This window comes from Drosophila virilis, chromosome X (genome assembly GCF_030788295.1).
Source record: "Drosophila virilis strain 15010-1051.87 chromosome X, Dvir_AGI_RSII-ME, whole genome shotgun sequence".
Lineage (NCBI taxonomy): Eukaryota > Metazoa > Arthropoda > Insecta > Diptera > Drosophilidae > Drosophila > Drosophila virilis.
Genome location: NC_091543.1, coordinates 25858943 through 25883386, shown reverse-complemented (window position 1 = coordinate 25883386; position 24444 = coordinate 25858943). Strand labels below are relative to the sequence as shown.

Sequence of the window (24444 nt, the reverse complement as noted above, 5' to 3'; positions counted from 1 at the left end):
AGCTAATTCTGAGGCGTTAATCACTACTTAAGGGAAACAAGTCGCAATGTGCGTCCTAATGTAGCCAAAGAGCTTGGTAAACATTTGAGCCACAGCCACAAAACTTGGTATATGCTCTGTGGGATATCCAAAACAGATCTATTTAATAGCATTAGGCTCATTACTAATAAAAAGCTCACATAAAAGAGATTTTCCAATTTTAATAACCCTTATTCAAGATGTCAGAGTTCTTACTTGCCTCTCTCTCTCTCTCACTCTGTCAATGTGCTGTGCTCATAGGTCGAGAGACAGCCTTGTCGGCTAGCTTGCAGGATCGCCTGATCCTGGACGTGAAAAAAAAATATTTATTAAAGAATTGAACATTTTGTCAGTATTCAAAGTGGCTACACAAAACAAAAACAAATCATGCAAAGAGAAATCAGAGCTTGATCCCTGCTTCCTTCTCAGCCAACAGGAGTATTGCGCCGAATAACATGGCGGCATGTTGATAGCCAGAGCCATAACAATTTTGGTTCTGAGACCCGGGAAATGTATAGTGCGAGGTGTGCGTATTAGTATCATGTATTTGTTTTTTTTTTTTTGTTTTGTTGCACGTTGCAGCTACATTCATTTGGCCGTCCTTTAGAGTCCTGTGGCAGGCATCCTTGCAAATGCATTTAGGTTTGCTGTTTGCATGCGTTTAGCTTCGTTAGTTGTCGTTAGTGTCTGAGCCGCTTGCCAGTTGCCAGTTGCCAGCTGTCCCGCTTCCAGTTGGCAGGCCGCACCACGGGCCCACGCTGAAAGTGTTGACAGTGCAAGCAGGCGGTAGGGGGCAGGGATGGCGAGAGGGGCAGCTTCCTGCTGCTATGTGTGTTTAATTGTCGCAATGCGACCGGCAACAAAACGCGCCAGGCTGCAATCGCAACTTGCAGTGCAGAGACCTCCTCTCCCAAAACACTTCCCACTCCCAGCTTCCACCACAGACTTCTGTAGTCCATTGCCAGCCATTTTTCAAAGCGTCAGTGTATGCGTGTGTGTGTGTATGCTGCTGCTGCTGCTGGCAACGTAAATCGCCAAAATTGTCCCGACAACGTCCTGTTGTCGGCTTTCGACGAAATTTGCCTACAATTTTTGCCAGTTGCCTGCAAACTTGGCACGCCAAAAAGGACCAAGACAAATATTTTCGTTGCTTGTGTGATAAAAACTGCATGCATATTGCGTGCGCGTGTGTGTGTGTGTGTGTGTGCGCGTGTGTGTGTGCATGCGTTTGTCTGTGTATGTGCGTGTACACATGGGTGTTTGTGCGTATGGTGCTCGAGAAAATATGGTGCAATAAACTTTGTGCTCGCGACATGCGCGCATTTTTGAAGACTCCTGTTGAGCACACACACCCACATGCACGCACACACATACACACACGCACACACACACGCACACACACACGCGCATGCAATTTGGGTTTTTAGTGCTGCCAAAATTTTTAATTTCATGTTACGCCAGAGGCCCTTTTAAGTCAAGAGTATTTTCAGCTGCAACGTTGCGACTCGTCGTTGCCTTCGGGGGCGCGTCAAGGTGGGTACGAGTGGGCGTGGCAGAATTTAATGCCATCGTCTGATAGTTGCAACAACAGTCATAGCTTAAGCTAAAGAGACTGCGCATTAAAGGTGCCTTGCGGTCTACTCCAAGCTATTAAATGTTAGCGACAAATATTTAAGTCAAAGAAAATATAGAAACTTCTTCCTTTTACAGTAAACGCAGCGATTCCATGAACGTAACAGATCTAACGGTAAAGGTAACAGGAACACTGATATTGACAGTAACAGCAAGCAATTCATATTGGTAAGATCTATTACACATCTACATACATGCACACCACCTAATGGGATTACAAGCAAGGGATTTCTCCTATCTCGACCCTCCCCAATTTAGTCCCGATAAATTCGGATCTTTTAGTAGACTCACTGTAGAGGTTATTTTCGTGCTCGGCAACAGAACGGATGAACCAAGCTCTGACCAGAAACCAGGGACTGGCTGATTCATGCATTTTTCTTGGAGCGCTACTAACAGCAACATTAAATAAAAAACAAAACACACCGAAGATTAAATACCCTAATCGTCATTTGGCTCAAAGTAAACGAGACGTCTTCAGCAATGCGTTACGCAATTCGTTACAAACTAAGAATACCCTCTCCAAGGGCTTAAATACAAACACATAAGTAGCAGCAGTAACAGAGTGTTCGCAACAATAGTAACAGACTGGTCGTAACAGTAACAGCTGCAGTCACTGTTTAGATAACAGAAAGATGAAACAGAAATAAAAGCGAAATCGAGCAGAAGCTTAGTTAATTTGACGCGCCAAAGCGTCTAAGCTGCAAGCTGGAAGACACGGAAGGCGTAAGCAACAGGGCCTGGAAGGTGGCAGAGTTGGCTGGGTATCTGTGGCAGGCAACAACAGGTGGCTCCAGCTCAACGCTAATGCCAAGCCATAAGCTCAGATGCAGACGGCAACCAATTGGCCGGATTTGTAAAGTGTAGGACAGCGATGAGGGGGAGTGCTGGGGAGTGGGTGGACAAGAAAAGAAAGGGGATCTGCTTGGGTGGCGCTTAGGCAAAATAAAGCCAGAGACTTGCACACAAATTGCGCAAACAAACAATGTGAAAGAAGACGCCACTCAGCCCCGTTCACCCACATATCCAGCAACACTGGCAGCATATCAGTAAGGGATTTGGTTCTGGGGGATTGAGATCTCTCACGCCACGGCCCACACAGACCGCCCACGCACAGGTAAAATTTTTATTAACAATAACTTATTTTGTGTAATAAACAATGTCTGGCATTGTCTGCTTCCGTTTGGTTGCAGTCCTGAGTTCGTTGTTCTTAGCCATAGCCGTAGCCGTGGCCGCAGACGTAGCCGTAGCTGGTGGCACTTGAGGCTCCGCTTCAGCTGCTCAACATGGAAAACAAATTCAAGTTGCGACTGTGCCGAGGACTTTGCCCGTAGGATTACCTCAATTCCTTTGGCTGGCACAGTGCAGCCTGATGGCAGCTGGCTTCCGGTTCGCTTATGCCTGCACTGTGCCCCGTGTGCTCCCTCCTCTTGTTTGTATGGCTGCCTAAGTTGTGCCCACGACTGCCGCCTCACCTCACCTGCTCATCTTTTGTCAATTTCTATGGCTGCCACCACCCGCTGGCGTGTTGAGCGCTCACCTAATAAAACCTACAAATAATCACGCATTTATTATGCTGCTCAGCACACACATGTGATTGTGTATGTGTGTGTGGCATTGTTGTCGTGCTTCATGTGAAGCCAGGAAGTAGCATTACAAATTTACCGCAACTTGTCTTTTGTTCTAAGCTTCAGCTGCCCTCAAGTTTTCCATGCTGAACGTCATTCTGATTCTGATTGTAATTCCAATGCCGGAACCGCTGCGCGTCGAGTTCTTTTGGCTCTGATTTGTGGCAGGCATTTTTGCACATTGCAATTACCTTAAAGATTAACATTGTTATAAAAGTTTATTCCTCTGCCAGACTCTTCGCCTCATTCACATATATTTAGCATCTTGCGAGATGGCGAATTCTTCGAATCTCATAACAGCCAGTCCGAGTCTTCCTTGCAATCCCTTTTGCCTAAAGTCTTTTTGGTGCTTTTACTTCATTTCCCTTCAGCAGCTAATGATGTTCTGGTGTTGTAAGTAAGCTTAAAATGTGCCCTAACTCGATAATTGGGGCATTTTGATTTGCATTATGACAGACTAATGTTAAGAGAAAATTCAAGTTGTTGTATAAGGAATCCACAGACCACAGGAATCCACGCTAATTTCAACCCCGGGGTTTGACTGCATAAGCTAACCTTATCTATCTGAAAGTTGACTTTCAGTAATATGCTTGATTTATTTGTAGCATGCAGTATTGAAACGATTCTCAAATTAATAAGTCTATTTCCTTTTTTATCGATTCATTTAAAAACTCTACCCTTACACAACACTGATATACTTGCTACGGTTTGTATCGCTAATGTCATTTGGGGCTTTAGCTAATCGATAAATGTAAACATTGCCTTCGAACTTCGTTATGTTTTATAGCTTTCGATGGACTTTGAGCTACTTTGATGGCATTGAGTTCCGGCAGAACTTCCCCGGCCATTTTAGAGTCCATCCGCAGGTACTTGGCAGTCTGGAGCCCGCTCAAAGGCCGCGACCTGCCCGTTGCAAATCAGGTAACTTGTATGTCCGACTGAACCACTGCAACACTCATCTAGGGCAGCTGTCCTGTCATTTGGTCAGTCCGCTGACTGCCGGCCGCTGCCCGCCGCCAACTGCTGAGGCAATCGACCTAAAAAGTTGGTCAATTGGCAATAAAATCAAAAGCGAAAAAAACAACTTTAAGAGCAATAGTAGCAAAGATGACGACGTCGACGCTGTGGACGACCACGGCGGAAAGTTATTCGACAAAGTCCAGGCGGCATGTCTTGCATCCTAAATGCGAGGCGACCATCTCAACGGGGTGCGGCGTGGACAAGGGGCAAGGGAGAGTGGGTGGCGGTATATCAGGGGCGCTCGGAGTTGGTTCATAAAACGCTTTGTACGCTCAAACAGACACAGTAATTGGCGATACACATACACACACATACTCAGACACCAAAGGCAACACACATGTGTCCTGCTCCTTGGCCTCCACTTTGTTTTACGTGGCGGCCAGCGGGGCCGGGCAAAGAAAAGAAAGAAAAGCTATGAAGAACGAAAAAAAAAAACTGAAGAAAAAATAAGGAAACTTTGGCGGCGACGCGTATTTCATAAACTTTGAGTGTTTCTGGTTCTGGCATGCACTTATTTTCTTTATATTTATTTATATTTCGCTCAGCATCGAATATCCCTCTTGCCCCATTGCCATCCTTCACAGCTTACATATTTTCATCTGCTGCTCCTTCATGTCCTTCCTCTTATTGAGTGGTCATAAGTTTTGGCCAGTCCTTCCAGCTGCTTCCATCTGTCAGTCGTTGGCCGCGAGCTTTTGCTCTGCAATTTTGGGCAAAAAATTATAGAAAAAAAATATAGCAAAAAGGAAAAAAAATTATTTATAATAAAATACACCAACGAAATTATGTTGGAAATTTCCGCTTTTTGGCTGCTGCTGTACAAAATTTATTTCACATTCTCTTCACCCAAATATGTGCTAGATATTGTTGGGCCTCCTCCACAACCAGCAACCCCGCCCTGTTACCCCGCATTCGAACAGTTGCGAATCGCAATTGCATTTCAATGCAATAAGCAAAGTTATTCCTTTGCATTGCCAATTGCCTTGGAATTCGACTTACTAAAGACCCAGCCGTCAGTTTGTCTATATACAGTCCCCACCCGCTCAACTTAAGGATATGTATGTATGCTCGGGCGCATGGGAAAATTGTTTCGCATTTGCAGTCATAATCCAAGGCAAGGCGCAGCAGTAGGGAAAACTGGTTTCCAAATGAGCCAGAAATGACCAGAGAAGCATAAATTTAGAGTTAATATCAAGCCGAAAATATACAAAAATATTTCAAGTAATAGTGCACGAAAATTGAAAAGTTAACCGAAATGCATTTATTAAACACAATTAAACTCAGTACTATACCTTAAACTAATTTGAACAATTGTAATTTAGCTTACTTAAAGCTTAAAGATCAATTAAGTAAGAAGAATTATTAAAAACATGAATATTACCAAAATAGTTCAATCTTATATAAAAAACTATTTTGCCCAGTTTTCTCCATTGATTGGCAAAAGCTTTAAAAAATTAAAGGTGCAAAGGATGTCAGCTAAAACAAAATTAAGAAACGTCAGTTTAAATACTAAAGCTCTATTTTAAAGCTCACTTACGTAAATGACTTAAAACTGAAAGCTCGCAACTTATTCTCAGTGTTGAAAATTTCCTAAAGCCTAATTATAGAAAAAAGCTTAACTGCTTATCAAAGATTTTCAGCTTTATGAACATAACTAAATTACAGTGCATTGATTTAATTGTTTCAACTGATATTAGAAAGTTTGCACAAAAACGGATTTTATCACAGCACAAATAAAAAATAAAAAAACGTATAAAAGCGCTTAGCAGTGTTCATTTTTTTCACCAGCGCTTACCAGCAAAAGCGGGAAAATCAGAAAATAAATAAATAAAAAGAAAAAAAAAAAACAAATACGCAAATATCCGAATCGATATTGAATCGAAATATCAGCATGATAATTGAGCCGCATAATCAAATTGTCAGGCCAACACATACATATATCCAAATACAAAAGCGTTTTAAATGTGTCACGCCTTCTAGTGCAATGCTTTTAGCATTTGCGAGCTCTTTAATTAGTGCACATCGTTGTTTGACGACGGGTCGGATGCGTGCTAAGAGCTGAGGCACAGTGCAACATTCCAATGAATTTGCACTTTCGTCGGCTGGGGCACAAAGAAGTAATTACTTAATGCACGAGTGGTGCATGCGGTGCCGGCTACAGGCAGTCAGGCAGACAGAGAGACAGAGAGACGGACAGGCAGAGCGACCACAAAATCAAAGCCTTATTCCATGGGCAAGAAGTGTCAGTGCCACAAATCAAAAGCCAGCCTGAACTTGAATGACTGCAAAACGGATGGGACTACTGACAGACGGACAGCCGGACAGTCGGACAGCCGGACGGACGGATGGACTGACGGACTGAGAGACGGGTTGACTGACTGGCCTGCACTTGTAGCACTTTTCCAAGCACTAAGCAGACCAACACCAAAGCCAAATGAGTTCAGCGCCCTACTAGGGGCCAAAGCCTGCTGGAATGGCCAGGGATATTGCCGCACGAAGCTGCCACTGTTGCTGAAGCTGCTGCTGCTGCTGCTGCCGGTTGCTGCCGGTTGCTGTCTCTACTAACGAGTGGCGAGTCGAGCAATGATTGCGGTTACTTGTTGGTTTTCATTTCATTTTTCATGCCACTTCTTTGACTGAGTTTGTAGCACAGCGAGCTTGGAGTGGCGGTGCGGGGGAGCCCTGCGAACGAAGGGAAGGTGTGCGGCCAGCTGCTTGTTAAGCACTTTAAACAATGTGGCTTCAACCCAACCCCACCTGGGCATCTACAAGCCAGAATGGAGATTGTTAAATTTAATTTTGCCACTTGTTTAACCAATGACAGAGCACGAAACGAATGCAGACAGAAAAGCTGGAAATCTGCTTTGACTTTGACTTTGTGCCCCGCGCCAAAGCACAATTTGTCAAATGAATTCCCAGTCATTTCGCAAAATTGCACAAGCAACAGGACAGAACGGGACAGCCACCGCTGGGCAGTTGCAGAGCATACTGGAGAGGCAGCTAGAGAACTGTAGAGCTGGAGAGACAGCTGAGCGAGCACTTGACACGTCAGCTTCTAAAGTGGGCACACGGTGGGATAGAAAATATTTTAAATGTATTATGCTCGGATATTACCTGGAAGCTCTGACGGTTGCGCGTTGATTGCGCTGCAAATTGCTTCTGACTGAAATAAGCGCGCGCGTTCATCGCGTATACGTCACGTTCGCCCTGTGCATTGCAACAGCGTTAAATTTAATTTTCCAATTAAATGCCAAAATGTTGGCTTCTTTTTTCGGTTGTTGCCGTTGCTGTTGCCATTGCCGTTGCCGTTGCCGTTGCCGTTGCCGTTGCCGTTGCCGTTGCGATTCCGGTTTGTTTTTCCGCAAAAAGTTTTTTGCGTCAAACTGACATCGGGGAATATTACAAAACTCGGCACGCAGCCGGCCAGCGGCAATTGCAGAGCTGCAACATTCGAGATAAAAAAAAAAATAAAATAAACCGCACACACACACGCACAGTGCATGCATTTGTTTTGGTATCGGTTGCACAAACATATAAAAAATAAAAAAAAAAAGGCAAGTAAATAAAACAAAATTCACACAAAAAGCAACTAAAACAAAATGTAAATGGCGAGCGTCGATTGGCGCGAAAAGTTTACGAGAAGTGCTGAAGGGACTAAGGACTTACGGGGGGCCTGGTTAGCAGAGTGTTGTGAAGTGGGCAAAAATTGCACAAATTGTGTGTTACCATTTCGGGGGGTCGAACAGTTTGCAGCACTGTTAATGCCCACAATGAGATAAACATTTTCAATGGCTACCCGATTAATTAACCATCGAGAATCCACTTACAAATTGTTGGACAATCAACTCGATTGCAAAAGATTTTATTTTTATTTTTGTGACGTGTTGAATACATATCGAAATAGTGGGTCAAAATGCATTTAATGGAGTGCCAGCATTGCAGACATTTTTTTCTTGCAACGCCCTGAATTTGCAAGTGTAGCAATTTTTGTATATAACTTATTTAACACTTGAAATCGTTTATGCAAATATTTTTAAATGTCATCTACACTTGTCAACCGCTTCAACAAGTTGTCGATTGAGCTCTCGCTTGTTTGGTCCGCCGACGATATGAAACAGGAATCTGGCAACATCTTAAAATCTAGCATAGAGCTCGTACTGCCTTATAAGCCATCCTCTTGGGCAAGGCATCTTAGATTCTTTAAATTATGACAATGGTCATACTAGATTTATGAGCTTCTTAGCTAAGTTTGGTAAACAATATGTCTGTTCCGAGTCGGGCAGTTGCCACAGATCTTGCACATTACAAATTAAGCTATGTGCGCCCGCCAGGCACCTTGCCAAAAGTCTTCGCTGATTCGCTGTTTTTGTTTTTTTTTTTTTTTTTTTTGGCCGCAACTTCTCGACACTTTTCACATGAAAATTTTGTATAAATTTCATTTGACGGTTTTTTCGCGAAACTTTCGCGATAAAGTTGAGATATTAGGGCTGGCGCAAGGGCAGGGCTATTCCAGAGCAGCATCACATTAGCCAGCGCCAATTGAAAATTAGAGTACGTCCCTTCAGTTGGCTACTTGGCTCGGCCAATGCAAAGTTTCGCGTATAACTTTGGATTGCAATGTGGCGGCAAATTGCAAGTCGCGCCAGAAATTAAGCGGCCGGCCGCAGTATGCCAACCGCGCGGTGGTTCTACCCCGGCTCCGGACCGAACATGTCCAACTAAATAAAAGTCAAGGCAAACAGTTTTCTATTTTATTTGCTTGCCACAACTTGCGGCCACCAAATTCGAAAATTTTGGGCCAACAGTAAGCCATCAACCCGACCACCCGCTGTCCAGCAGCCATTGTGACGCCCCCTTCCTTTTGGGCAACAGATTTCATCGCATCGCAACGCACAGGATCGCATCTCATTTCAACTCATTTCGTTTTTGGTTCGCTTCGTTTGGCTTCGTGGCAAGTGTCTCAGCTGCTGCGGCTGCTGGCAAATAATTAATTATGCAGCGCCTCCGAAACTATGCAACAGTTATCTCAGCTAAGCCCCTAACTACACAGCCCCCCTAAGCCAACCAAACCAACACTTCTAGTCTTAACCACCTGCCAAAAACTTTTGTGTATTACACGCGGCGCTCATCAAGCCAAAGCATTTGACGTTTGCCGGCCAAAAAAGTTAAATGAGTTTTTATGCTAGAGACTTTGTTCCTCCCCAGACCACTCCGGCTCCCCCGTCAGGCACCCACCGACCACGCCCAGCGATTTCTAATTGGAAAAAGACGCGCGTCCGCTCACTGGCAATGACAATACAAAAGTTTGCAGCTCGGCAAAATTGAAATAAATTGCTGGCAATAACAACAAACACAATAAATAACAATGAACGAGTTGGCAGCACCTTTCACTGGACTTCAAGCTTGATATTGGCGTGGGCTGGCAAGGGTTGATGTCCTTGGCTAGTCTCTGATAGGGGTAGATGCTGGCTGCGGCCATTTAAAACTTGATTACGGCGGAGAACGGAAAGCAGCATTGGTTAACTTTCCAGGCAAATGAGAATTCTGTGCAGTCTTTCATGCATGTGGGCCGTTAAATCGCTTTAATTGCCAATTTCCGGTTAAGTAATTAAAAGCGTTTTGCTCCCTCAACACGGAAATTGGTGAAAGAGCAATTAAATAGCAAACATATTTTGTCTGCGCCCCCTATCGAAAGTGACGAGCGGACGCTGCCAAATGACTAGTCATGAGTCACGAGTAACGAGTTGTGAACTCTAAGAGGTGAAAGTGGGTGGCGGGAGAGTCGAACTGTTCAAATAAATAAATAAATGTGCGCCTGAATGATTGCTGATTGATTGACGCACGAGTCAAGTCCAAACGCTGGCACAGCATGCCGCTTAGTTATGTTTCTGGCATAACATTTCCAGTTAACATTTCCATTCATTAAATGTACATGATTTTCTACATTTTAATGCAATGTTCCTCAAAATAACGTTAATCATATTTACACACAGCGCTGCAAAACCAATTTTGTCAGTGGCTCAGCGAACGGCAAAGACTTCGCTTACCATAGCCTTAGCAAATTTGAAAAATCGCCATTAAATGATTAATCAATAATCTAAAATGCTGACCCAATTTTTTGAACAGATATTATTTTATTCAGCAATTTATCTCTAATTAATTAATTAGTCTCCAGCGTTTTCTTTTTAAATTAAAAAAAAGATAATGTTTTAATACAAAATTAACCAAATTTTGCTAAGTTCGTCTGTTTTTCGTGCAGCTATTTTGGTTTTTTGTTCCAGGCTCAAGCCGGTTCGAGTGTGAACCGTTTTGCCACACTGCTTACATATATACCACACATGTATATGAAGTCATGAATGTAATTTAATAACAATAGAGGTAGCAACATTTACTTCGACCTGCTCGTCGCCTGTCACATTTGAAAAGAGTGCAGAACATCTACAATTTCTAACAACTTGCATCAGCTCCTTATTAAAAAATTGTTTTCATAGTTGAGACATCCATAATTAAACTGTTATTTTGTGAATTGAGTATCTGTCAATTCAAATCAGAAACGATTCCTTTCAAATATAACGAGCTGTCAAAGCGTACGCATACACAACCACACACACACACACACGCAATCAATTTTCTGTACATGACCGTTTTGTTAAGATTAATTAATAATTTAAAGCAGGACATGAGTGCGGAGAAGCAATGAGTGAAGGAGAATAAAATAACCCAGAAAACAGACTGTTGCTTTAGACACATAGAAAGCCACTAAATAGATTACATTGGGGGTACTCGATGCACGACCCAGCCATTTTCTTAAATTCTGCTTCCATAAACATATTAATTACTAGAGAAAGAAAACAGAAATAAATAAAAATATAAATACATAAATAAATGAAATATTTAATGGACATGTGCTAAGCTTTTAATTGCAAATATTTTCACGTTTACTTAGTAAATGCTCGCATATTTTGGCATTGCAATAAATACAAAAAATAATTAACTCATTAAATAAGCATTTGGCGTTTGCATTTGCAATTTGCTCGCCTCACATTTCCTGGCAGGCCCCACGGTTGTTAGCTGCACGGGGAGGGCACGGGGTGCATGTCATAAATATTGCTTAATGTTTGCCATCAGCCAAATGGCATCGTGGCCGTATGCCCAGGACAGTGGCCAGTGCCCAGTGGCCACTGGCCAGTGGGTTGTGGCCAGTGGGTAGTGGGCATTGGGTAACGCCAAGTGCCGGGCACCTTCTGCTATTGTGTATATGAATGTGTGTGTGCGTGTGTGTGTATGTGCGTTTCCATTTTGTCTAATGCACGAGCTCTAGTCAGCTCTGTTAAGTGGGCGTGGGTGTGGGCGTGGTCGTTGGAGCGAGATGCAGGTAATTTTTGTTGGTGCTAGGCCGCAATTAATGCCAAATGCCAAGAGACAAGCATATGTATGTATATGATTCAGTGTGCCAGTATGTGTGGGTGTATGTGCTGTTTGGCCTGCCAGCACATGGCCGGACATAATCATTATTGTTCTTAACAAGTTAGAGCAAATAATAAAAGCATAATTTATAATATGCTCTCTATGAGAATGTGTATTTAAATGTGCGTGTGACTGTGTGTACGTGTGTGACGATGTGTGTGTGTGTGAGTGTGAACGTGTGTAGCCTATTTTGCTGTTCACTTAATATTTTAGTTAATTAATTTGCACACACACAAAAGGCAGAGTCTAAAACTCTTGGCAGTCTTAAATTTCTTACACTCAATTAACATTCTGAATTATTTATCTAAATTGTCGCACACACACATAGAAACAGGTGTGTGAAAGAAAACTCTTGCATGCGCATAAAAGCACATACGTATGTATATTAGAACTGTGGAATTTCAGCAACTATAGCAACAACAACAATTGTTGGCATTTGCAATTATTCATACGCCACGTAGACAAATGTGCTGACAGGACACGTAGAGCGGACAAACAGGACATTGGACGCATATGGGATATGCAGCACATTCCAGTTTAGATTTGTTGCCGGCTTGTAATTGTCGCAGATAATTAAGTTGTAAGCAATCGTAACCAAGCCAAATAGTCACCCAGGTGCTCTGAAGTGCGGAACGTGGCCAATGGAACATGAGGATCCATTAGTGGCGCACCTGACCAGCCCTCCTTTCGGCCACTCGTCTTACCATAGCCAGCACATTGCCTGACTAATTGTCAATGTGCATACGTTAAACATCCCGAAAGCTTCAAAATGAACAATATGTCTTTCAATATATAAATGTATGTAGTGTAGTGTAGGTCATATGTTGGTTTGTTCTATCTTAAGTGTAGGTAAGCCGAAGTCTGCCGCATATAAAAAGTATTTACTTAAGAAATCATATTGCTGGTTAATAATTATTTGACGATTATATACTTATGAATATATATATATATACTTATATATATATATATATTTATATATAATGTATATATGTATTAAGGTTAATTATTCACTTCTGCAGCTCGGCACTCTTTACGTATTATCTCTTTATTGTGCCAAGCACTAATTTAACTTCACCTTAAATGATCTTTCGACAAAATTGTTTAAAACTCTTTTGACTGCAGTTGTTGTAAATATAAACATGGGTTCAAGCGAGCCGAGTGAAAAGGCTTGGGCGGACAGAATGGAAACTAAGTGAAATGCCAGCGCGAGATTCTGGCCTTTGTGTGAAATTAAAAGTTACTGCTTAGGAGCATTTTTGTATGACTTTGCTCGTTATATGCCATTCCTGCCGGATCTGCGTCTTTTGTAGTTATTTACAGGCTCGCCTCCAGCTGCAGCTGCAGCCGGTCATTATGGCTATCAAAAGTGAGAGGGACGGCAGAAAGATTATAAGCAAAGTGCTTCAGTTTTTGAGTCTTTGTAAATTATTAAAACACATAATTTACAAGTTGAAACCAGAAACAGAAAACGCTTCAAAGGACAATGCTGACAGTGCCAGGAGTCGAGACCCGGACCAGGTCCCCAGTCCAAATGCCCGGTCCAAGCTCCGTTCAAGCCCGGTTGTGGCAAGATTAAAACGAAATGCAGCCAACAATAACAAAGCCAACACAATTTGTTGCAAAAGAAATTCAGCTGAAGTTGGCAGCATACAAAAAAAATTGCTCAAGAGAAGCACAAAGAAAGCGCATGGATTGAGTGAGTGGAAGGACATGAGCAGGGGAAGGGAAAATGTGGGTTCCAGGATGTATTAAAGTACTTACAAATAGCAGGCAATGAATTGTATTAAGTTTTTTATTAAAGTTTTAGCCGATGCATAATAACAGATGATCCTTGTTCTTTTTACATGTGCATTAAAGTTGAACAACTTTTTTAAAATCTTGACGATCTAATAAACATTTTATCGACATATTTTACTTATAATATGTTCTTGTTGTTCAACTATTTGACGTTGGTATATCGGTCTGTGGTTTCGTCAAAAGTGGAATTCATAATGTAAAATAAGCAAAAATGAAAATTACTTGGCTCTCAATTCATTTTCTACATGCAGCTGCTTAGAGATTTTGGATAGTTTTCTGGCTACGCAACTTTCCAAAAAACTTTTTGGCAAAGTTCTGTTTGACCGAATAAATTTAAGCAAAAAGTAAGCTTTAAATAATGACAATAATAGAAGAGAATAGAATAGAATAGAATAGAAAGAAAGATAGAGAGAGAGAGAGAAAGAGAGAGAGACAGAGAGGGAGAGAGGGAGAGGGAGAGCAACAGTTCAGCTCTGGCAAACATCCTGCCGAAGCCTTGTAACTCACCTCATTAACAAGGCTCTAAAAACAGATACATAAACATGTTAGCACATCTATGAGAACGGGAATTGAAATGGGCTATGTTGGGTTGGGCTAAGTTTCAACCATGGATTCACAAATTCTCGCAGCTCTGGCGCGCATGCATCATAAAATTATATGAGTCCGGGCACTTGAGGCATCCGCAGGCAGAAGGGGGAATGCGCATTGAAGTGGTCGTTAGTGGGCAGGCTGTGAAAACGAGTTAATCGTGGACAGGACGAGGGCTGAAGGACGAGGCACGCAGGAAGCGCGCTGTGTGAACGGCGCTAATTGCGGCAACCTGACAAATGTCGCACCTGCAGAACGCAAACAGCAAATGGGATGCGGTAAACGTGGCGAGGACAGCAGCAATGGCAAATAAACATTACTGTAAAGCTACAACAACACCAGCAGCACATCAAAGGATCCACCCACCCGGCCGCGACCTTTTTTCACACTAGACATCTGGCTGAAAAACAGAGCACCGCCCGTCGTCCAATTGGGTCCAATGACCAGGACACACACACACAGAACAACAACCACGGCCACAACAAAAGCGCAACACGTAATTGTTGTTGTCTATTAGAGCCGAGAGCTGACCCACTGAGTGGCTCGTCGAAAGGATAATAAAAAATAAAAAAACAAAAAAACAACTGAAAGCAATCAGCGAAAGAAAACAATAAAATGCAATAAAAACAGGTAGGATAGCGAAGGTCGGCGGTGCACGACTTGCAGATACCCTGAGATACACAACCAAGCAGGCACCCCTCAAACTGTGCTTATATGCAGCAGCTGTGCTTCTTCTTGTCCTTATCCCATTCTATGTTTGGGAAATGGATTCTTGAATCACTTGAATATGACATATAAAGGTATACCAAAGCCCACGTCTGTGCCTCTTAAAATAATTCGTGGATGAGCAATCTTACAAACCGAATTTGCTGCCTCTGACTCGTTTGAAGCTCAAAACAGGATAAGTTTTTGCTATTGTGTGAGACGAACTTTCCAGAATTGAAGTCTCTTTTTAAAGTCGTCGAGACCGACGCGATTATATAGACAGACAGACGAACAGACAGGTTGGGATGACCAACATTTTATAGATGCTTTATAGAGTTGGATATGCTTATTTGAAGTCATGAAGTCCTGTCGCAAACATTTAAAATGGGTATTTATAAAATTGGCAAATGAAAAAGTGTTTGCGAATACTTGAAGAAAATCGGCTGTATGATATATAAAATAAAAGCATTACGTAAAATACTTTACAATCTGCCTTCAATCGAGAAAGCACAAGTAACTACTGAAAAATAATATTATTATAAATTATAGTTTCCTGCGAGAGCATGTATTAAAAGAAGATTGCAGAAGAGTTCTATTGAAATGTAAGATCCCTCTCGAGTGCATTAAATTAGCTTGCCTCACACGCAAACCAAATCTAACTAGATATTTATATAACATTTAAATCTAAGCACGGCCACTGCAAAAAGGCAATACGCCTCCTTTTGATTTGAAAACAGGGTAAAAACAAGTCTTCTCTTTGTTATTGTTAAGAAACAAACGAAACATGCTCCTAAAAGAGTAGCTCCCGACGTGCTGCCAACGAGTGCTATAAACTTATTGATACTAGATACGGGCAGTCAGGGAATGCAAGGATACGAGGATGCGGGCAGCGGGCAGCGGGCAGCGGACAACGGGCTGCGGTTTGCAGCAGTGCCTTCAAATCGAAAGCCAACAAAATGTTTGTTATGTCGCAGCCAAAGTCAAGGGACAGCAAACTTAGTGCAGGCTTTGAAGTGGCGATGGCCAGGAGCAGAGTGGGCCGCCGCCTGCTGCCTGCCATCAGCCGACAGCCGCCAGCTGTCTGCGTGAAGTGCAGGGCAAACAAGGACATCGCGAAGTAACCAAAGCAAAACAAGAGAAACGCGCGAGCCCGAGCCAAATGAAAAAGAGTGAAGCTGCGCTTCAATGTTTGGGTTGCTGTTTGACGAGCTTTCTATTGGCTAAGTAAAGTAGAGTGCAAGTCGACCCACTGGATACAGCACACAGTTAAGGTTACAGTTACAATTACAGCTTCAGTTGCAGTTAAAGTGAGAAATCTGGCGCAGAGCAGCCTAGGAGTTGCGACTTCCTGGGTCTAGACATTGAACTCGTGCTGGTAGTCGCACTCGTCGCTCTCCTCACTCTGGCGACTGCTCATCAAGCGCAGACGTCGATCGAGCGGTAGTGGCACCAGCACCTGACTAAGGCCTGCCCGCTGCAGCGCGTCCATGCTGCTGCTGGGCAGCGGGCTGAGCTCCGGGTTCTCGTAGAGCGGCTGTCTGCGTTCCACGCTCCAGTGAACGCAGCGCGAGATCTTCGACTTGGTGTGCGGCTCCGGATCGGATAGCTCCAGTGGCCGCTGAGCATCCTGTGGCAGGTAGCTGGCCTGCCGCAGATCAGGCAGACTGCGATAGTTATTGATGCCGCTGCCACTTGGCAGCATTTGTGGCTCCGGTTGGGCCAGTGCCGGTGACTGCGGCGGCTGTGTGCCAATTACAACTGCAGTTGGGCTGTGTTCCGCCTGCTCCAAGGGCGTGAACACATCCAGAAAGCTGGGCAGCGCAGGCGAGGGACGCCGCGGCAGCTCCGAGTTGAGCTTGTGCAGCGTAATGCAAAAGTCCTGAAAGCCATGCACCGTGTGATAGTTGCTGCTGTTATCCTTGCCCTGGCAGGCACGCGCTTCCGGCCGTAGGCGCGGCCGCACGGTGCCTGGTGACCAGGTGTGTTGATATTGTGGTGCATCCAGATCCACCTGCCGGCGCTCATCCAGATCGAGCCGATCAATAGCGCTGTGCAGCTCCGGATCGCGCAATGCCACCTCGCGTGCCAGCCGCACATCGTGCCGCCAAAATTGCTGATCCCGCTGCACCGCCGGTGCCACCTCCTTGATGCGCAGCACCACCACGCCCATTAGCCAGACGCAGACTACATTGAGGAGCGTAAGCGCCATGCTGACCGTGGCGCACACGAAGAGCTCGATGTGCAGATGCGGCGAGTACTCCCGATGCTTGGACAGGCCCTTCAGCAGCTCTTGGTCAATGTGCAGCACGCGAGTGCACAGCGCGATGGCCCACAGCAGGCCGGCATTTACCGCTGGTGGCAGCAGGGATGCAGATATCGCCACGCCCACAAGCGAACCAGTATTACCGCCCAACACGCCAATGGCCGCCGCGGCGCCAGAGGCGAGAGCCGTGCATAGCCCAATGGCCAAGGAATGGGTGTCGCAGCGTGAAATTATCTCCTCGGTAAATCCGGTGGATAGCATAAAGAAACGCCCAAGCCCGCACAGACAGATGGCGCCGCCAAAAATGAAGCCCGTCACCACCGAAATGGCAATGCCAATTAGCTCGTTCTTAATGCCTAGCCAACGCAGGCCGCGATCGCCAATCACCGAGCCAAAAATGGCCGCTATGATGGGTCCCATTAGGGGCGAGATGAGCATGCTGCTCGACAGGAATAGGAAGCTGTTCTCCACCAGGCCGACGCAGGAAAGCAGGGCGGCGGCCATGAGCAGCACCACAAAGTCAAAATTGATGGTGGCATCGCGCCGCACCACGCGCACCACCTGATTCACATTAAGGCGGCAGCGCACCGAGTCCATAAAATTCTGCCAGCCCAGACGCTGTCCCTCGTTTTGTTCCTTGGCGCCAGCGCCAGGTGCAGCGCCAGCATCTGTGCCTGACGTGCCAGCTGCCGCTCCAGCTGCGGCAGCTGCTACTCCTAATCCTACTGCTCCTGCTCCGCTTCCTCCTCCTCCATAGGTGCCTGGTGTCGGGCTGAGCTTGACACGCGTCTCCAGGCAATTGATAGCAGTCACATGTGTGCCCGGCCGCTCACCAATACCCCAATCCTGCAGCGTGCAAAGTAGACACTCGTAGCGCTCATCCTGCACAAGATCAAAGCGCGCCTGTAACTGTCCACCAGCTACGTCGTGTGACCAAAACACGTGCTCCAGCCGCAACTGCAGGGCAATCTGGCGTACCACCTGCTCCAGTGGTGCATTTCTTGACAGCTCCCGCAGGTGCAGAGCTCGGCTGTTGTGTGACCGCATATTTGGGTCCATACTCTGCATATGGCTGCTCATGTCCCAGTTGGGACAGACACAGTTATAGGCATAATCACAGTTACAGCCACAGTTACAGTTACAGCTACAGTTACAATTGCAGTTACAGCTGCTGCCACATCCGCTCGAGTAGTTGCCGGAAAAGTGTTTGCTGTGCAGATTCAGCTGGCGTCTCTCCTCCTGCTCGGTGAGCACCGTCACCATGACGCAAACGGAGGCATTCATAATACACAATATGACTTGAATTTTGGCAAATCGCTAAACGTTAACTAAAAACGATATACTTAAACGCCCAAGCAAACGGATCTGTTTATGGGTATCCCGGAGCCAGAGGCAAACGAAGACTATGACTTGTATAAAGATAATGATTTTAAAATTCTCAGTAGCTGTCAGAGCTGAGCCTGTTTGCTTAGCTCCCATTGATAAGCTTATAAACTAATGAATATCTTAACTTAAAATAAAATTCAATAAAGTCAACATAAAATCTCAAATACATATTGAGGATCAGCCAGAAATCCAACACATATAAATATTCTGACATAAAAATAATAATCGGTGTATTGACTAATCCCTCAGTTACAAGCTGACTGATTTTGGAATTAGTTGACTGACTGATTGATGATACTTATATAGATAAGAGCCAAGAGCCAAGACGCTTTTTAATCTCCATTTTGCACTGTCCTGATTCGGGCAAGACCAGATAATACTCGCTAGCTTGAAATAAGAGTTTATCAAACTAAATAGATGCGTTTTCGATTATGTTATCGAGGCTGGAACTCTACAAAGGACAATGACTGCGTTTGTGTCAGCTGCCAACATTCTGGAAATATTCGCAAACAGCTGTGATTAAATAAACGAGATCTTAAGTAAAGGTCAGTTTCTTTCCTAAAAAGGCCGTGGATCGTTAAAGGTTGGCATTTTTAGCGAGATTTTTCACTACTGCCCCACAGCCAGCTAGAAAGCTGTGTGCCTCTCAGCCTCAATCGCGTCCGGTTTGCTGGCGCGGATGTTGATCTGCAGCGGTTGCCGTTGCTTCGTTTCTTTGCATCCGCTGCCAGGTAAGGGGGCGCTGGGGCGTGCCAGTGTGCGCGTGTCCTGTTGCCGCATAATCAAGACGACGACAGGACTAAGGGAAACGGCAAGCGGAATGTCAACAAACTGCAGCAGCCATGAAATATTATGAGGCCGTTTGGCAGACGGCTGCGGCTTGGCACTAATAACACACACACACACAGCACAAAGTCGATGGGGTGCGGAATCGAGGGAGGGTGGGGGCAACGTGCAAAGAATATCCATGCAAACAAAATCGCGCTCACACACAAAAAAAAACCCACTCAAAACGAACAGCAGTTGCAGCAACAACAACAGCATCAGCTCAATGCAACCATTGTTCTGTAAACACACACACCCACACACAACACAGCCATACACAACACAGCCACACACAACATATATACAACACACACACAAACAACACACAAGCGCCCACACATATGTCGAATTTTTTCTTGCTGCATTCGTCGGTGTCCATTATCCAGAGGCATTTTTTTTTTTTGTTGCCACGCCTTTTTCCATCTGCCATTTGGCAGTCACAGCGACTGTGTGTATGTGTGCCTGAGTGTGTGTTGTTGTGCGTGTGTGTGCTTTACCGAGATCAAGCGTCAAAATTACATTGTTGGCATACGCTGTGCAACTTTTTGCGCCATTCGCTGCCGCTGGCCAACATTTTATTTTGTGCCTTTTGCGTTGCTGCCGCTCCCTTTTGGTGGCATGCCTCGCGTTTCCTGCCGCCGCCAACAGAATGCAACTCTTGTTATTGCGGCTCCTGTTGCTGCCGTTTGGTCACCTCGAAATCCTTTCCAGCCATCCAACCATCGAGCCGGTCAGCCCATTGTCTGCTCTGCTTCAGCTGCTCGTTTTTTGGCTGTCCGCAAAATGTGGGCGGCACAAGCCAACAAAAAAAAAAAAAAAAGCACACACACAGACAAACAAAAAATAAAAAAATAAAATAAAAAACAATAAAGCTCTTTAAATAGAAAGCCGTAGCGCCTATACACTTTCTTTGGCTAGCAGCTCGATCTACGAGTCTATGTATAAATACTTGTTTATATATCAATAAAGGGAGTTGGATGGCTTATCTGATAGATATAGAATTGGAAATATATATGTATTGAAAGGAAAAATTCAGTTTTAAATATATGTGTCTATATATTACACGATATTTGTAGAATTTATAAAAGTTATTTTACAAATTACATAATGGTTTGATTTTATTAGGTAAAAACTCATTGAAAGCCTAAATGCGAAGGACAAAGTCCTGGAGGAAGATGCTGTTTTTATAGCTTTCTTTAGAGGTTCAATATATATATATATATATATATATATATATATATATATATATATATATATATATATATAATTATGTTTTACACGTTAGGTTACTATAAAAAAATATATTTCAATTTATTATTTTCACTTAACGGCTACTTTTGTTGAGTACATTCAGATTTGCTTCCCGAATATGAACTGATTTATCTAACTGTTGCGGTCGCTTAGCAAACTTCGCTTTGAGAGAGTTTGAGTCAAAATTGAGTGAAGTTTGAGCTGCGTCAGCAATTATGCGTGGGATAGTACTCTGATGGGAACATTGACAGTGGCGTGATATTTAGGGTGAATTGTTTATGTCTACCAAAGGGGGACAGTTTGATCTTGACCAATGTCGATGTTATCACCAGGCTCTTTGTTTACAATATTAGAAATGTTTATAATTGTGCTTATGCTTATGTGCTAAGTTATGTTAAAGGGTGGGTGCGACTATGGATATGTCACTCCCCCAACCATTAGAAAAGTGCCTGTCCTCAGGTGTTTAAGTTTGGATATAGTGTAACATTTTCTTCTTTTAGAATTGGTATATCTCCTATTATTGTAGGTGTTTCTTCTACTTTGGGTTTTTTATATTTTATAATTAATTTCTTAGGTATGCTTTTGAACTTATATGTCAAATACAGTGTTAAACTTATTAATATGATTACAAATATGGTTATTGTAATTATCTGGAATACATTGTTAAATTTTGTATGTGCATTTATAATTTGTTTCGTTTGTACAAACGAAAGTGGTTCTAATTTTATAACATCATTGCTTACGTAAATGCTTTGAGTATAATCTAACATATTGTTTGAAATTGAAATTTCATTAATTTGCAATGAACAATTAAAGATTTTTATTATATTGTTTCCTTCTATTGTTATTTCGTTATTTATACAATTATGGTTTAATATAGTTTTTGGTAAATTCCAAGTTAAAATTATATTTGGTTCTATGTAGTTGATTTGAAAATTTTGCAAAATTTTAGTATAACTACATTCTGATGTTATTTGGTTTAAAATTCCTGTTAAACATTCATTATTAATTAATTTTTTTGTTTCTCTGCTATAAACTTTTTTATCTTGGGTAAAATATTTTTCATGAGCTATTTCTGTCAAAATATTATTATTTTCATCCGGGTATGGAATTATTTCGAATACCGGGCTTTTTATTATTTCTCGAGGAATATGGGATATTATCAGTATTTCGTTTGTATCTGATTTAAACCAAGTGGAAGTTTTTGTATTCAACAATTTCTCAGAATTAACATGCAACAAATAGTCATGTTTTAGTAATTTTGGGTTAAAAATTCCTAATCTTGTGAGCTGCATTCCCATCTCAATGTCTTCTATATATTCTGTAAAGTGTTGTAAGTTAAATATAAGGATATCTAATTTCTTTCCTTTTTGTTTCTCTTGATCTAGTTCGTTCATGATTTCTATTCCTTTGTTTATAGCTTCTATTATATAATTTAATTCGTTAACCTGAACGCTGTTTTCTGCTAAGTTGCTTATTTTTTGTTCAATTTCTGCTTTGTCTTCTTGATCTAATGTTCCAAATAAGTATTTATATGCTGTTCCTACTATGTTAACTAAACCTCTTTTGCTGCGTTTGGCTATTTTTAAGCCGTTTATTTCTCTGTTTAATTTTTCTACTAGGTATTCGATTTGTATAAGGTTATTGAATTCTTTACTTTGTTCAATTAAATTGTTAAAAGTTTCTTCGGTTTTTGTTATATTAACCGTTAAACAGTGGAATTCGTAATCTGTCGGAATGTCTATGGTTCCTGTTTTAAATATGAGATATCCGTTATGGGCTTTGATAGGATTAATTTCAATACTCTGTGCATTTATATGGTTTACAGTTATTGATAGTAATATTATAATAATTAATTTAAGCTGGTGCTTGTATGTTTTGATCGCTGTCTGTTGTTGACCTGTAATTGTTATATTTGCTTTGATTAGTCTTCTTTTTCTTTTTGAATTTGGTTTTGTAATGTGTTATTTTCCTGCCTCTGTTAGTTTCCTCAAAATGTTTGTCGTCGATTTGTCTTAGTTCTCCTGTTTTCTTGAACGGGGTTGTCGTCTTTGATTTAACTAACGGTGAGTGTTTGTATCTAGTGTCAATTTCATAATTTGTTCGTTTTTTGTTGAGATTATTTATTAGTTTTTCTTTATTAGCTTGAGTGTCATACTCTGGTGTACCTGCATATATGAATATGTCCGCTGGTGTTCTGTTAGTCGTTTTGTGCTTTGTTTTATGATTGTACGTGTAGAGTATAGTTTCAAATTTTGTAAGTTTATTTTCGACGTCTGAGTCGCTGTTAATGATTCTTAGTTTTTCGTTAACTGTCTTATGAAATCGTTCTACGTCGGATATACCATTTTTACTAGTGGTTATATTAATATTTACTGCTTCTGATTTTAGCCATAATTGTAAAGCTGTACACATAAAAGCTGAGTCTTTGTCTGCCTTTATTTCGATGGGTTTACCCATTTGGTTGAACACTTGTAATATAGCTCGTTTGGTTTCTAGCCAGTCTCTACTTTTTATTTCTATTAATGATGCAAATTTTGAATAGATATCAATGCAAGATAAAAATTGTTTATCTCCTACTATGTAAAAATCCATTACATATTTTTCTCGGATATTAGCGATTTCCGGAGTTATTTCGAAAGTTAATTTTGTATCTCTGTGTTCTGTTTTTGCGATGTTGCAAATCTCACATTCATTTATTAGATTTTGAATTAAATTTTGATAATCTGGGAAATAGTGGGTTTCTTTGAACCAATTGATAGTTTTTTCAATTCCTGGGTGTAATAATTCTTTGTGCTTTTTTAATATTAATTCTTTGAATTCTGCGTATGTTTGAAGGTCTATTAATTTTGTACTAGTTTTCATTGCCTTTGTTGAATTATTCGGACTTATTATTTCTAAGTAGGCTTCTTGAAAAATTGGAAAATCTGCTTCGTTGTGGAAGTATAGCACACTTTTCTTTGTGCATAAGTATTCTTTTATTAATTCTTTGGCATGCGTATTAGTCATGTCTTTGTACGTAATTTTTATGTTGGTTTTGTGAAAGTAATTCGTAACTTTTGTTTCGTTCTCGGTTCCTTTTTCAAATTCTATTTGTCGATTATAATAATTAAGTGGTCTTTCTGTGATTTGTAAATGGTTACTGTTGTCTTCTTGAGCACTATGTATTGTTGCTCTTGTGCTAATTGTATCTTCGCCTAAGAAGTTTTCGTTTAATTGAATTCTGGACAGAGCATCTGCCACATAATTTTCTTTTCCTGGGACGTATTTAATTTGGAAATCAAACTCATTTAGCTTGATCTTCCACCTTTGTAATTTCATGTTAGGTTCTTTCATATTATTTAACCAGACGAGTGGTCTGTGATCACTAAGGATTTGAAATTGTCGACCAAAGAGATAGGACCTAAAGTATTTAGTGGCCCAAACGATTGCTAATAATTCTTTTTCAATCGTTGAATAATTTAACTCATGCTCGTTGAGAGTTCTACTTGCATAGCATATAGGCTTATGCTCTTGCGAAAGGACGGCCCCTATTGCCATATTACTCGCGTCTGTAGTTAATGAAAATGGTTTTTCGAAGTTAGGGTATATTAAAATTGGGTCGGATGTTATGAGTACTTTTAGCTTTTCAAACGCTAGTTCGTAGTCTCTGTCTTTTATATTGATTTTTGCTCCTTTTTTTAATTTAAGTGTTAATGGTTTTACTATATTAGCGAAATTTGGTATAAATTTCCTATAGAAACCACATAATCCTAGAAATGATTTTATTTCTTTTGGGGTTTTTGGAATTGGGAATTTGACAATTGCTTGTATCTTGTTGGGATTTGGTTTTATACCCTCAGTTGTGATGATGTGACCGAGAAATTC

At 42.0% G+C, this 24444-nt stretch overlaps 2 protein-coding genes across 3 annotated transcripts in view; one reads left to right on the top strand and one right to left on the bottom strand.

Moving 5' to 3' along the window:
- LOC6631824 (chaoptin) overlaps positions 1-24444 on the top strand; it is a 209995-nt gene that overhangs the window by 75686 nt on the left and 109865 nt on the right. The gene's annotated exons all lie outside the window — the stretch shown is intronic.
- LOC6631817 (uncharacterized) lies at positions 16041-18593 on the bottom strand. Its single transcript, XM_002055153.3, has one exon. The coding sequence runs from the start codon at positions 18397-18399 to the stop codon at positions 16207-16209; it is 2193 nt and encodes a 730-aa protein (XP_002055189.2). The 5' UTR covers positions 18400-18593; the 3' UTR covers positions 16041-16206.

Bases quoted from the DNA above. Each gene is read 5' to 3' on its own strand.
- LOC6631817 (XM_002055153.3), bottom strand. From the start codon at position 18,399: ATGAATGCCTCCGTTTGCGTCATGGTGACGGTGCTCACCGAGCAGGAG.